Here is a 16,195-nt window from a genome sequence, read left to right as displayed (position 1 = left end):
CGATTATGTTTCTAGGTTTGTCAGCACCATACCCGTGCTCGTGGGTTTCACCAAAGTGGTAAACGTCTGAGACCTGCATCACTTCGGGCTTTCCTCCCATATTAAGCTGACACGCCGCGATATAACTGGAATGCTGTTCGGCATTAAACCCAACTCACTCACTCACTCACTCTGAGGTAGATAGATTACTTTCTCAGGTGGCAGATGTATCACCTAACTGAGGAATATCTTGATGATGACATCAGCCTTCGGTTATGTATTCTTGGCATGGGGGTGTTTTTAATTTCTGTTCTTTTCTATTCTGTTTGCATGGAATAATCAAATAAGAACTTACTTCTTCGTTAAAAAATACGATTTTTATACAATGTTTTTATAACAATGATCAAAGCTTGATTATCTTACCAGAAATTATTGACAAGTCATTTGTTTAGATATTGAAAGTGCATCTCCATTATGTAAGATTCAGGTCCCTTCCACATTCTCAGATGCTGGGTATGTTTCCTACTTGTAACAAATAAACTAGTGACAAAGTAAGATATGTACAAATACTGCCAGCCCATGGATATAGTATTTGAGTTAAAATTAATGAAGTATGGTTTGTGAAAAATACTATTTTGAATCAAATTCCAAATGAATGTTTTTACTTGTGCAGGTCTGAAGATGGCAATTAAGTGGATGGCGCCGGAAGTATTATTATATAACAAGTACAGCACAAAGGCAGATGTGTGGTCGTTTGGTGTCGTGCTCATGGAGATTCTCACATACGGCAAAGAACCCTATGAAGGTGTGTGATTGTTGAACAGCCAGTTGCAGTAAAGTCATGGAGGCACATCCCCATGAAACACCCTCTTTTAGTTCTTTCCTGGGGAACGTTTGACCCAGGCCAGTTCTACCGGGAAGTAATAGCCTGGGTCGGTTCTTCCCCACCCTGGCCAGACCTGCACTCCCCACCCCTGGCCAGTTCTTCCCCATCCCTGGCCAGACCTGCACTCCCCATCCCTGGCCAGACCTGCACTCCCCACCCCTGGCCAGTTCTTCCCCACCCCTGGCCAGACCTGCACTCCCCACCCCTGGCCAGTTCTTCCCCACCCCTGGCCAGACCTGCACTTCCCACCCCTGGCCAGACCTGCACTCCCCACCCCTGGCCAGTTCTTCCCCACCCCTGGCCAGACCTGCACTCCCCACCCCTGGCCAGTTCTTCCCCACCCCTGGCCAGACCTGCACTTCCCACCCCTGGCCAGACCTGCACTCCCCACCCCTGGCCAGTTCTTCCCCACCCTGGCCAGACCTGCACTTCCCACCCCTGGCCAGACCTGCACTCCCCACCCCTGGCCAGTTCTTCCCCACCCCTGGCCAGACCTGCACTCCCCACCCCTGGCCAGTTCTTCCCCACCCCTGGCCAGACCTGCACTTCCCACCCCTGGCCAGACCTGCACTCCCCACCCCTGGCCAGTTCTTCCCCACCCCTGGCCAGACCTGCACTCCCCACCCCTGGCCAGTTCTTCCCCACCCCTGGCCAGACCTGCACTCCCCACCCCTGGCCAGTTCTTCCCCACCCCTAGCCAGACCTGCACTTCCCACTGAATTACGTGGGGAAGGTACAGTCTGTTTAGCCTAGTTCTTCCCCACCTTAGGTGAAATCAAAATTTAAGAGGGGTTGGGAAAAACTGGCCAGGAGAAGGTTTAGCCTTCTTACCCCCTACCCCAGGACCCGTGAAGATCCGGGGTAGAATAGGTCTTCAGCAACCAATGCCTGCCGTAAAAGGCGACTATGCTTGTCATAAAAGGCAACTAACAGGATCAGGTGGTCAGGCTCGCTGACTTGGTTGATGCATGTCATCGATCCCAATTGGGTGGATCGATACTCATGATATTAATCACTGGATTGTCTGGTCCAGACTCGATTATTTACAGACCACCGTCATATAGCTGGAATATTGCTGAGTGCGGCGTTAAACAACAAACCAACCAACCAACAGTGGCAGTACCCACCTGGAATTTACTACTCGCATCTAGAAACTTATTTCACTCATATAAGGATTAGATACAGTTTGAATTTAAGCAGACCAACCAATTTGATGCTCCATTTGTATTTTTGATGGTATTTTGTTTTCTTCAGGACTGCCAAGCAAGGAAGCCTTTGAACATGTGCAACAAGGCTACAGAATGCCCAAGCCGGATATCTGTCCAATTGAAGTGTATGATGTCATCTTGACGTCCTGGAACACTAACTCTCACTCGCGGCCATCCTTTGACTTTCTAAACACATTCTTGCATGACTTCGGCAGTTGATTCTGCTGACAAGCATGTAGGGATTTAATAGCCAGTAAATTCGTCCTGCGTCGATCGCCAAAGGGCAAGCACGATATGTAGCAAAGACTACTGGTGGAGAAAGTTGTACGCTGTGCTTGTGTCTGTTACCATGGTTACAACGCAAAGGGAAGGAAGATAATCATGGAAGAAAGAAGAATTTTAGGAAATGGTTTTAACATGTGGACCGAGTTGGTGACGTGACCCAAGAAAGTTGTGATTAAACTCTCATCTGTGTTGTGAAATACTTGGCAGCACCTGTGCATGTGCTTTAAGACACTGAATTGTCTCAGTGGTATGGTGACAAAGACCATACAGATAATTGTTCTTCAGTTTCTGTTGTAGAAACCTTGTTCAAACTCAGTTATTGCATTTAATGAAAGTGCTATGATGTGGAGACTTCATGGTGCAAGGGAGGTAACTCTGCCAAATAGACCCAAACAGACTATCAGTTCAAAGAAGACTGTTTCGCATTTATCTTTTTCAATACGTTCATCATTTGTAAGTTAGTGTTCAAGTGGAAGCATGCATAGTCACATTCATATTAGTCATTCATTGTCTTTGACCGTCATTGACCGTTTGGTGTCAATATGGGGCCATCACCAAACTGTAAATCTCTCAAAAAGAACCACGGTTCACAATGTAACTTTATTTCAGTAAGACCGTTTGGTGTCAATATGGGGCCATCACCAAACTGTAAATCTCTCCAAAAGAAACACAGTTCACAATGTTTATTGAAGTAACATTAGGGTTCCACTTTTCGATGTGTATACTACAAATGTTCAGACATAGATCACTTGAAACACCTCCTCTGTATCCGAGACTTGACTACACTGTCATGGAGTAGTGGTCACACACGTCATTCGGCTAATTTTCACACAGTTTCTCATACTAAGGGAAGACTCAGGTTTATATCGTTTAGTGGCACTGATTATGTGCAGAAAACTGTCAACTTTAACATAATGTAGAGTTCAAACCAATATTAAAAACACATTACAAGGTGCCACTATTTCAAATATTGGAATGCTTGTCGTAGGAGCCGACTAACGGGATCGGGAGGTCAGGCTTGCTGACTTGGTTGAAGCATGTCATGATCTCAATGCTCATGTTGTCAATCACAGGATTGTCTGGTCCAGCCTCGATTATTTACAGACCGCCGTCATATGGCTGGAATATTGCTGAGTGCGGCGTTAAACAACAAACCAACCAACCAACCTACATATTGGACACAGAAAATATGATTCAGAAATTAAGCTAAGGTATCAGGTCATGTGCATGTGGCGTTGATTCACTGATAGGTACCTTTGTGTTTGACAACTTTAGATTTCTATTCCTCATTATCCTGAACACAGGGGCAGTCGGGTAGCCTTGTGGTTAAAGCGTTCGCCCGTCATGCCGAAGACCCGGGTTCGATTCCCAACATGGGTACAATGTGTGAAGCCCATTTCAGGTGTCCCCCGCCGTGATATTGCTGGAATATTGCTAAAAGCGGCGTAAAACCTTACTCACTCACTTTCCTGAACACAAAGGGGCGATCAGGTAGCCTAGTGGTTAAAGCGTTCACTCGTCACGCCGAAGACCCGGGTTCGATTCCTGACACGGGTACAATGTGTGAAACCCATTTGTGGTGTCCCCCGCCGTGATATTGCTGGAATATTGCTAAAAGCGGCGTAAAACCAAACTCACTCACTTTCCTGAACACAAATTTCAGTCATTTTGATGACACTGTAATAGGAGGAAGGTAGGTGTGCAGACGTAAAACAATTACTAGAAACTGTGACATTATGTTGAGAAATCCTGGTTACTGATCGGAAATTCCAACTCCCCTCTGTGACCAAACAATTACTTCACTTCTGCTTCAGCTCCTGTGGAGATGCTATGTCAGATTTACTTCGTTGCATGTGATTAATGAGTGAGTGAGTTAAAATTTTACATCGCATCGGCAGTATTGCAGCCATATTGCGATGAGAACAAGGTAGTTTCTACAATTAAAGACCTGTCGACAAAGGACCGAAAACAGTAAGGTAAATATCACAGTTTAGATATAAAACAAACCTAAGCAATAATAAAACAAAGAATTTTTTAGCAGATTATTTCCTATAAATTAAAACCAGGCTATAGACCACAAGCAACCAAAGCTAGACCACCTAACTGGGAATCATGGGGACTTACAGTGCTTTTGCTTCCTGCATGATTCCCGGCAGGATTTATGCCGTCACTTTTGTCACGAGTGGTTGTATGAATTGCTAACCAATATTAAAAAATATACGCACAATCAATACATTAAAACACTAGTTGACATTAAACACTTCAAAAAGATGGACATACGTGCAACTGTCAGGGGGACAAGCATGTGATTTATGCCTTAGCCAGGATATTCTATAGTCAGGATGAGGACCCCCACTACACCTTGACACTGCCTTAGGATCCATTGATTTGCTGTTTGATATACCCCCTGCAAGCTTGTTCAGCCACATACATGACATTTCATCGACTTCATTTGTCTGTCATCATTTTCCTGTCTGTTTATTGTGTCAAATTTCCATCCTTTTCATGTAAATACTTCATCTGTATATAACTCACCAATCATGCTAAAGAGACAGCTGTAAACTGCTTGTAAACACCGCAAATAGCTGCTTGACTGTTCCCACGTGCTTACATAATTATGTAAATTTATGCAAAATAGATTGATCATTATACAGGGAGTACTATTTCACTTTGTGGCAATGTATTTGAGATAGATGGTTCATGTATCTAGAATGGATATTGTGTTAACACAAGCCTGCATATTGTGGTCCTGAGGATACTTGACGCTGGTGACTGTGACTGTAACAGAGATTGTCCATGTATACTGCATTTACACATTTGCTCAGAAAGGACAATGAAGAGACAAATTTGAGAGATAATAGTATTATTGACTGAAACTACTCTGTAATCAATGATATGAAATCATAACCATTATGCATTGTGATCAGCTGTAATATATCAGCTGTTCAGGGGCCGACCATTTGATATTTGGGGGGGGGGGGGGGGGGGGGGGATTTTATTGAAAAATATAAATTGCCCCCATAATTGCCTGATAATAAAAAATTGTGATTTAGAACTGTCTGCCACAAAAATACATTGTTGTAAGATGGTTTTAAACAAATACTTGGTTTTGCAGCTTTAGTTGAAATATATCTAGTCTCCATACAAAACCCAAGGCCCCCTTCAAATATGAAATAGTCTGTCCCTCACAAAGAAAAGGGCATTTCATGTGAATTATCAGAAGTTCTGATACCATGCTCAAGGCGTCATCGATACAAGTTATTATGATTCTAACAACCAGCTCATTTGCATAATTATTGTCCTGTGTTCTACTAAGGTGTATATACTAGCAATGTGATATCGTTTGTATCTCACTCTAGGTGTACATATTACATGTTTTCTGTGCATATAACATCAGTACTGAAGGAAGTTGTAAGAACTTCTAACAGATGCATACTTGAGAATGATTATTGTGCTGGTGTATAAAATATTCATCTTTAATTTAACATACCATAGTGTGAGTGTACATACAGACGAGGTGGAAATATTAGGTTGATCCTTTTAGTATGGATAACAGGAAATATGTTTCTATGTAAATTTATATTTCTGATGGGATTTTAATTCAGAAACGTCCTATGGATATTGAAGTCTAGGAATGAAATTCTGCAATATGTGTTTTTGTGAAAAATATATGTTTAACGTAAGGTTCATGTTCATAGGATATAATATATTTTTCTAAATCTTTAAGTGTCTTCTACTCGGTGGCAACTTTGTGCCATTTTTAGAAACTTCTTGTAGTTATTAAGTGTTTTTTGAACCTCAAATTCTTCATAAAAATGTTAAATATGTTTGACACATATTTGAAAGGCTGCATTTGACATTTGTAGGTATTTTACAATGATATTGATTTTTTTCTACTTCTCAAGTTCGGAGGTCTTATTTCTTTAAAACTTGCAAACACTGAGACCTGTAACAGTAAAGATTAATAACATGTTCCTATTAAAGTGTTTGATCTCATGTTGAGGGTATAGATCGGAATATGCTGTATTCATAAGTAATGGTATTTTCTCTTGAAATAAGGGATGTGCTGAGAACAGAGTTTTATTTTGATGGGTCATATCCAGACTATCAGTGATTAATTATCTTCACTCATGATGTAATTCACAGTTCTCAATTTGTTATTCCAAATCAATTGCTTTTATTCCAAGATAGAAATTATTCTTTCATGATTCCTGAAAAGTAAAATCTCTGTTTTCTGAATGGATTATTTCTACGTTTATGAACATTTAGTTTGAAGGAATTGACCCTTACATTAATGCATATTTGTAAATAACACTGGAATCCACTGCATGATAAGTTACAGACATGTACAAATGATATCTATTTCATGTCAATCTTATTTCTGGCCTATTTCCCTGTTAATAGAATGATGTGCATATTTGTGGATCTAGGCTGTACCTAGGGCACTTGTTATGTTGTCACCGATTGGTCAGTGATCGTCTGAACACTTGTGATGTTGTCACCGATTGGTCAGTGATCGTCTGGACACTTGTGATGTTGTCACCGATTGGTCAGTGATTTGCAGGTCACTGTAAACTTGTCACTGATTGGTTAATTGATATGTGTCACTTGAGCTTTAGGTGAGTCTCTCAGGCTTATTGCCGCTGTAGATTATACTTAAGTCATATCAATGTCAGTGTCTCATCATTGTGTATAAAATGTTACAGAAGCAGAGCTGTGTTGTAGTTTTTTGTTTTAAAGATATTCTGGATTCTAGACCGCATCGGTAGTATAGGGACTATACCGCTACTGCATCACTTAATTACCGATTGAAACAAAACCAACCACACACCTGTGAGCAATATGTATTCAAAGGCATAATTTTATTATGTTTAGGGGCGGTCGGGTAACCTAGTGGAAAGCATTCGCTCGTCACGCTGAAGACCCGGGTTCGATTCCCGACATGGGTACAATGTGTGAAGGCCATTTCTGGGGTCCCCAGCCGTGATATTGCTGGAATATTGCTAAAAGCGGCGTAAAACCATACTCACTCACTCACTCACTCACTCTATTATGTTTAGAATAGCTTTAAAATTGCTGATGAGTTGTAGTTATGTTTTGTTTTTTTGTTTATACCAAAGTCAGCAATATAACAGCATATATTACAACTTTGCCTAGAGTCCTATGCCAGAAGGCGGTGGCTCATGGGCCAATCTGGCATTATTGACCTCCAGGTTCTGATTGTCTTCAGATAATTGTATAGGGCAGAACCAACCTGACTCTTATTCTGATTGACACTATTAGCTCCCTGTGTTGGTATTGCTTGAGTATAGCATCCCTGTAACCCTAGTGTATGTAGTTGGCTTCCACTGCAACACTGTCCTTGTTGACACTCCATGGTGGGTGGGGAGCAGGGTTGGCGAATCTGTTTTCTTTCATCGTGGCTTCCCCAAAAAACACTGGTTCTCGTTTCAAAAATAAGAGAAGACATGTTGACACAGATACAGTTTCATCTTCTGATGATGAAACTTGTGTTAGAAATGTAGATTCATGGCCTCGATTTCTGGTTGTGGAAGGTGTTAATGGCCAACCACTCAAGATCAATCCTTTTGTTGTTTTTAAAGCTATACAAGGAATATGTGAAGAACGTCACTCGTTTACGGTCTGGTTCTCTTTTTTTAGAGTGTGCAAGGAGACAGCAGTCTCTAAATCTGCTAAATGCACGTCATTTTGCAGATACTGAGATAGTTGTCTCAGTGCACAAGTCTCTTAATTCATGTAGGGGCATTGTTCGTGATCGGGCTAAATGTCTGTCTGACATGTCAGAGGATGAGATTGAGGTGCAACTGAAATCTTAAGGCGTGACTTCCGTAAAACGATTCACCCGAACAGATAATGGCAGAGTAATCAATACCACTACATATCTTTAGACCTTTTCACTGTCAAAACTTCTGACATCCATCAAAGCTGGATATTTTAACATCGGAGTGGATATGTATATTCCAAATCCACTCCGTTGTTTTAAGTGTCAACATTTTGGACATGGGGCCAAATCTTGCACACACGATCCAATTTGCTCCCGCTGCAGTGGCAAACATGACAATATCGATTGCACCAATGATATCAAGTGTGCAAACTGCAACGGTGAGCACATGTCCTACTCCAAGTTATGTCCAGTATTTGACAGAGAATCCAAAATTGTGAAAATAAAGTACACAAACAACATTTCGTTTTCTGAAGCCAAGAAATTGGTAGACCAAGCTCCCAATTCTCCGTCCTCAAGGTCATACTCTGTCGCAGTTTCTTCTGCCATCAAAAAGGTGAATACTTCATGTCAGACAGCAATTAGCTGGGTCAAGGATCAGCAAACAATGCTCTACTCTCTTTCTGAGATGACTGCATCCACTGAAACACAGACTGTTATACCATCTACCCCTCAGTCTCAACCAGCTGACCTTACTACACCAGGCCCTGAGCCAGATACTGAATCTATGCCAGATGCTGAACCTATGCCAGATACTGAACCTGTGCCAGATATTAACACAGATCAAATCATTGAAACGAAAAGAAATGTACGTTTAACCAATAAAGAAAGAAAACAGCAGAAACGAAAAGAAGCTAAGGCCCTTAAGCATATTAAGGAGTCTTTACCAATCCCTATAGAGGTTCACAACAGCTTTGAACCTCTTGAGATGGAGGTCTTTCCATCGCTGCCATCACAGCGTAGAGGACCTTCCCCACGCTCACTTTCTCCAATTGAGCTTCCATGAGTTGCTCTCCTAATGTAATCCAATGGAATTGTAGAGGACTTCGGAACAATTTCAATGACCTTCAGCTATTAATTCAGGATTTCAAACCATCTGCATTTTGCTTACAAGAAACTTTCCTTAAACCAACAGATAATTTTGATTTACCACAGTACGATTCTTACCATTGCTTTTCCCCTATTTTCTTAAATAATTATTTATGCCTTTTTAATGATGGTTCTCACACGTATCTTCATCCCGCAACTGGCACTTACTCTCTTGTCTGGACTTGTCAGTTGTAGATTCTTATTTAGTTAATGAGTTTGAATGGTCAGTCCACGATGACCTCTGTGGAAGTGACCATTTTCCTACCATTTTAAAATCTGTTACGCCTTCTGATGTTCCTCCATCTTCATGGTGGAATTTAACTAAAGCCAACTGGGCCTTGTATGAAGTACTTTGTTCTAACAAACTAAAACCTGAAGTTTTTATTGATGTTCCCGACTCTACGTAAACCATGGTTCAACAATGATTGCAAACAAGCTAGGAAGGCACTGGAAAAAGCTGAACGATATTTCCGACGCCATCCAATGGTCCATAATCTCAATAAATTTAAAATTGTAAATGCTAAAGCACGGCGCACCTTCAAACAAAACAAACGTCAATCTTGGCAAAATTATGTATCCAAGATAAATTCACGGAAGCCTATGTCCAAGGTATGGAACATGATTCAGAAAATAAAAGGTAAGGGTTCTAAATCAAGCATCCACCATCTCAAAGATGGGGATCAGTTATTAACTGATACATCAGATATTGCAAATATACTTGGTGAAACTCTGGCTAAACATCCTTCCTCGTCTAATTATGTCCCTTAATTTCAAAAATACAAAAAGCTGCAGGAAAAGAAACCTTTACTTATTAATTCCGATAACGGGGAAGACTACAATGAAGTCTTTTCCATTCATGAGCTCCATACTGCACTTGGGCAGGCTCATGATACTGCTGCATGGTCTGCTAATATACACTATCAACTCTTAAAACATTTACCGCAATCCTGTTTAGAAACCCTTTTGATAATATTTCATAAAATCTGGACGTCCGAAGAATTCCCTTCTTCATGGCGTGAAGCTATAATTGTTCCCATACCTAAGCCTGGACGTGATCATACTGATCCTTCAAATTATCGACCCATTTAATTGACTAGCTGCGTTTGCAAAACCATGGAACGCATCGTCAATAATAGATTAACTTGGTACTTAGAATCCAATAATTTAATCACAAATATTCAATGTGGATTTCGTAAAAATCGCAGTACCATTGACCATTTAGTTCGATTGTAGTCATTCGTTAAGAATGCTATTGTTAACAAACAACATGCAGTGTCAATCTTTTTCGATCTAGAAAAAGCATATGACACTACATGGAGGTACGGTATTTTAAAAGATTTACATGATTTTGGATTGCGAGGCCGTTTGCCTCAATTTATATCCAAGTTTTTAACTCACAGACAATTTCAAGTCCGCGTGGGTTCAACCCTGTCTGATCATTATAATCAGGATCAGGGTGTCCCACAAGGCAGTATTTTGTCTGTCACTTTGTTTAGTATCAAAATCAACAGTTTAGCAAAGGTTTTAAACGATTCAATTGATGGATCGTTGTTCATGGATGACTTTAATGTTTCTTGCCGTGGTAGGATCATGAATACGATTGAGAGGCAAATGCAATTGTGTTTAAATAAAATCCAAATATGGTGTTTAGAAAATGGCTTTAAATTTTCCAAAATCTAAAACTAACTGTATTCATTTTTGCAGAAAATATAAACCTCACAAAGACCCAGAACTGATATTAGATAAGTTTTTGGGTATAATTTTCGATCATCATTTAACCTTTTTACCTCATATAAAATACTTAAAGAATAAATGTCTGAAAGCCCTAGATTTGTTAAAAGTTGTCTCTAATTCCAAGTGGGGAGGGGATCAGAAAACCCTCCTCCAATTATACAGAGCACGTATTCGCTCTAAACTGGATTATGGCTCCATCATCTATGGCGGAGCCTGCAAAAGCAACCTTAAACGATTGGATACCATCCATCATCAAGGTCTAAGACTATGCTGAATGGGTATAAAAAATCACATCAACGGCTGTTCATACAGTCCTTATAACTGCAGTAGAGGCGGTGACAGAATGCCAAGACTGAATGCAGCTCAACGGAACAACGCCATTGGGAGATTACAAGCTGGAGCAACTCAGCAAGAAGTGGCCAGGCACTTTGGCGTATCCAGACAGACAATCCGCGCACTGTGGACCCGATACAACAACACCAACAGAGTCAACGACAGACCAAGGTCAGGAAGACCAAGGGTGACAACCCAAGCAAAAGATCGATACATCCGGCTGCGACACCTCCGAGACCGCACTACCACAGCCACGTCTACAACCACACAGATCCCTGGGGTACGCAGAATATCAGATCAAACGGTACGCAGCAGACTGAGGGAGGCTGGACTTTTTGCACGAAGACCTGTTCGACGTCATGTATTGACCCCACGTCATCTGGCGGACCGTCTGCTTTGGTGCCAACAGAGGGTTTAGATGGGCACGTGCAAGGTGGAGAAACGTACTGTTTACTGACGAGTCCCGTTTCCTACTCACACGTGTTGATGGGCGCGCACGTGTCTACAGACGTCGGGGTGAACGTTACGCCCCCAACTGTGTGCAGCAGGTTGTCCCATTTGGCGGCGGGAGTGTCATGGTATGGGCCAGAATTCATCACGGTTGTAGGACGCCTCTCGTGCATGTGGCAGGTGCATTGACAGGTGTGCGTTACAGACACTTGATCCTACAGCCTTACGTTCTTCCTCACGTCAACGTTCATGGCGGACAGTTCCAGCAGGACAACGCTCGACCGCATATTGCACGTGTTTGTCAGGACTTCTTACAGCACAACAACATCCAGACATTACCTTGGCCAGCCCGGTCACCAGATTTGTCCCCGATTGAGCATCTGTGGGACGAGTTGGATCGACGCGTTCGCAGAAGGAATCCACCGCCCCAAACACTTCCGGCGCTTCTTGTTGCACTTCAGTATGAATGGCAGCACACCCAACAGCGTGTGATTGCATCTATGGGTCGTCGGTGTCAAGCGGTGATTGATGCACGTGGTGGGCACAACCGAAACTGACATTTTCTGTACCCCTGTGACATTAACTGTATCGTGTACGTGTGTCTGTCTAGGTGACACGATTAATGTTTTGAACATTGTGTACATTGGTCTTCAAACAGTGTTTCAATTATGGTTTCTGTGTCCTATTTTGAAACAATCGAAACATATATAATACTTACAAATCTATATTTACAGATGGATCCAAGCGCCACTGTCATTGGATCCAGGACTATCTCCTCCAGATTACCCGATAATAGTTCTATTATCACAGCAGAGGCCAATGCCATTTTAACAGCTTTACAATATATCAGTAAACAGTCAAAATATCAGAAGTTTATCCTATTTTCCGATTCTCTTTCTTGCCTGCAGGCTATCCATAACATATCATGTCAACATCCATTTTTAATCAAAATTATTGAATTATTTAATGAACTTGCTACTGGCCAATACGACATCGTCTTTTGTTGGTTGCCAAGTCATTTGGGCATTAAAGGCAACTCAATGGCTGATGCTGCTGCAAAAGCAAGCATGTCCTGCTTGATTGTGTTGATTTTTCCATCACAAGGGATAAATATTTCAAGGTTTCATCTATAAGGGATCTTTTTACTACGATAAGTTCTCATTTAATTTTTGACTTTTTAAAAGAAATAGAATTGTACCACAAGTTTTGTTAATATGTTTTGTATAAATAAATAGTTTTTTTAGAATTGGTAGAATTAATTACATTGTTAGTGGCAGTATCCTCGAAGGGGGTTAAAGTACTGTAAAATTATTGTCCCCCAGAGAGGGTATCGTAAGTCCCTGTCATTAAAAGAATATTTACTTCTACTACGTTTTTAAACGTCGAATATTTGTCATTTTAATTGTGGCTAAAACTTACGTACCATCGCCAACAACTGAAGGGATGGTGTAAATCCTGCTAGGGAACCGTGTAGGTAGCAGAAGTATCGTAAGTCCCCACGGTCTCTAGTATGGTGGCCTAACTTTGTCTGCTGGCGATCTCTAGCCCGATTTTAGAATGTATTGTCGAATAATAGGTTAATCTTTTAATTGTTCTCAACTAGTTTTACTTCTAAACTGTGATAGTCTAGTTATCATACTATCCGTTGATGACAGTTTTTATTCATCTAAATTTAAATATTATTAATGCTCTCGTCACGATATTGCTGAAATATTGCCGATGTGACGTTAAATCTTAACTCACTCACTCACTCACTCACTCACTCACTCACTCCACTTTCAAACTGTCACTAACAGATTCAAATATATTAAACGAATTTACATGATCGGTCAACGATGACTTGTGTGGAAGCGACCATTTTCCTACAATATTAACAGCAAACAATCCATCTGATGTGGTGGAATTTTACCATGGCCAACTGCCCTACCTTTCAGGAATTCTGTACAGATAGATTAACACCTGATATGTTCAGGACTGTTACCAACCCTATTCAATCGTTTTCGGAAAAGCTGAATGAAATTGCTTATATAACCATCCCTCAGTCCTCTGTAAATCCACACATTCGGAAACCAAGGTTTGATAAAGAACAGGCTAGTGCAGGAAAAAAGCGGAGAAATATTTCGGCCGACATCCAACTATCCATACCTAAATCATGTTAAAATCACAAATGCCAAGGCACGCCGTACATTCAAACAAATTAAGCGTATGTCGTGGAGGAATTAGGTCTCTAAAATTAATTCTCGCACACCAATATCCAAGGTGTGGAACATGATTGCAAACATTAAAAGGTAAAAGATCAAAATCGAGTGTCCACCACCTCAAAGAAGGTGACCATCTGTTAACAGATAAATTGGACATTGCAAATAAATTGTTTGAAACGCTGGTCAAACACGGTTCATCATCGAATTATGAAGTTTAAAAAATATCAGAAACAACAGGGAAAGAAGAGGTTGATCTTACTTCTCAAAATGGAAAAGATTAAGGTATTTTCGCTCCACGAGCTACGGGGTGGTCGGGTAGCCTTGTGGTTTAAGCGTTCGCTCGTCATGCCGAAGACCAGGGTTCGATTCCCGACATGGGTACAATGTGTGAAGCCCATTTCTGGTGTCCCCTGCCGTGATATTGTTGGAATATTGCTGAAAGCGGCGTTAAACCATACTCACTCACTCACTCCACGAGCTAAATACTGCCCTATGCCAAGCGCACGATACTGCAACGGGAGCTGATATATTCACTATCAGCTCCTGAAGCATTTGCCTGATTCATGTTCAGAGACACTTCTTGATATTCATCCAGATTACCGAATGACAGTTCAATTTTTACAGCAGAATCACAGGCAATCTTAACAGCTCTCAAATATATTAATACTTAGTCTTAACATAAGCAGTTCATCATATTTTCTGATTCCCTTTCTTGTCTTCAGGCCATTAAAAATAGTTCATCTGAACATCCATACACTGAATTACATAACGGTCTTGCGACTGGCCAGTACCTAGCCACGTTGGAATTGTTGGTAACACGATGACCGATGCTGCTGCGAAGGCAGCACTCAACAAATCTGTGACACCACTTCTGATCCCGTACACTGATTTTAAACCCGTGATTAGATCTTACATCCGAGGTTACACCTACTTGGGTTGTCAGTCCAGATTTGAAGAGGTCATTATGCGACGATGTCGTATTGGCCATTCCAGATATACACATGAGTATTTGTTGCAAGGTGAAGATCCTCCGTTCTGTATCCCCTGTGATGAAAGAATCACAGTCAAGCATGTCCTGCTTGACTGTATTGATTTTGCCATCACAAGGGATACTTATTTCAATGTTTCATCTATAAAGGATCTTTTTTAAAAACAGTTCTCATTTATAATTAGTTATTGTTTTTTTAAAGGAAATTGAATTGTACTATAAATTTTGATTAATATGTTGTGTATATAATATACTTTTTTTATAATTGGCAGAATAAATGTAATAACTGACATTGTTAGTGGCTGTATCCTCGAAGGGGGTTGAAGTAATGTAAAACGATTGTCCCCTGGAGAGGGTATGTAAGATCACGTCATTCAAAGTAGATTTATTCTTACATTGGTTTTAAATCGTAGTTTATTTGTTAGTTTTAGTCAATGGCTAAACTTGCATACAATCGCCAGCGACTGAAGGGATGGTGTAAATCCTGCTGGGGTCCATGTAGGTAGCAAAGGTACTATAAGTCCCCATGGTCCCTAGTATGGTGATCTACCTTCGATTGCTGGCGATCTATAGCCCGTTTTTACAATGTATTGTTCTGGTTAGTAATAGCTTTTTATGGTCACATACTAGTTTTAAAAAATGATATCTGTGATAAGTCTAGTAATTATACTGTCCTTTGATGACAGGTTTTTATATAGTCTAAATTACTGTTGTTTTTTATGTATGAATTGCTTAGTCACGATATGGCTAAAATATTGCCGATGTGACTTTAAATATTAACTCACTCACTCACTCACTCACTCACTCAATTCTTGATATATTTGATCAGATCTGGACATCAGGAAATTTTCCCCCTTCTTGGCGTAATGCAATAGTTGTTCCCATACCTAAACCTGATAGGGACCTCACAGATGCATAAGAGACCAACACCACTAACCAGGGTGCCGTTTCACAAAAGCCTCTGAGCGCTCCGATCTCCTAAACCATGTCATAAACCTTGTCATAACTTTTAAGGCCGTTTCAGAAAGACCTCTCAGTTTACACTACGTCGTAAAATCACCCTAAATCTACGACAGCCCTCGGGCTCTCCTAAAGTGGTTACGACCTCGCAAATTCAAACCATCATGGCGACACATGCATTCCTTGTATGTTCAACACCATGGAACGAATTGTAAATACAAAATTGATGTGATACTTGGAAACCAACATCCCATAAGTAACATTCAGTCTGGTTTCAGTCAAAATAGAAGTACCATTGGCCATCTAGTACGTTTAGAATCTTTTCTCAAAAGTGCAATT

General features: G+C 40.9%; 1 protein-coding gene across 7 annotated transcripts in view; it reads left to right on the top strand.

Moving 5' to 3' along the window:
• LOC124130222 (tyrosine-protein kinase SRK2-like) overlaps positions 1 to 3,735 on the top strand; it is a 106,702-nt gene extending 102,967 nt beyond the window's left edge. For all 7 annotated transcript variants that reach the window (XM_048390728.1, XM_048390727.1, XM_048390724.1 and 4 more), the window contains exons 8-9: positions 653 to 784; positions 2,120 to 3,735. In XM_048390728.1, the coding sequence (XP_048246685.1) occupies positions 653 to 784; positions 2,120 to 2,292 (305 nt within the window). In that variant the 3' untranslated portion in view covers positions 2,293 to 3,735. The remainder of the gene's footprint in view (positions 1 to 652; positions 785 to 2,119) is intronic.
• The last annotated feature ends 12,460 nt before the right edge of the window (positions 3,736 to 16,195 follow it).

Source organism: Haliotis rufescens, unplaced genomic scaffold (genome assembly GCF_023055435.1).
Source record: "Haliotis rufescens isolate VD_foot unplaced genomic scaffold, xgHalRufe1.0.p SCAF_9, whole genome shotgun sequence".
Classification (NCBI taxonomy): domain Eukaryota; kingdom Metazoa; phylum Mollusca; class Gastropoda; order Lepetellida; family Haliotidae; genus Haliotis; species Haliotis rufescens.
Note: the sequence above shows the minus strand (reverse complement) of the source record. Positions and strands in the feature narration are given on the sequence as shown.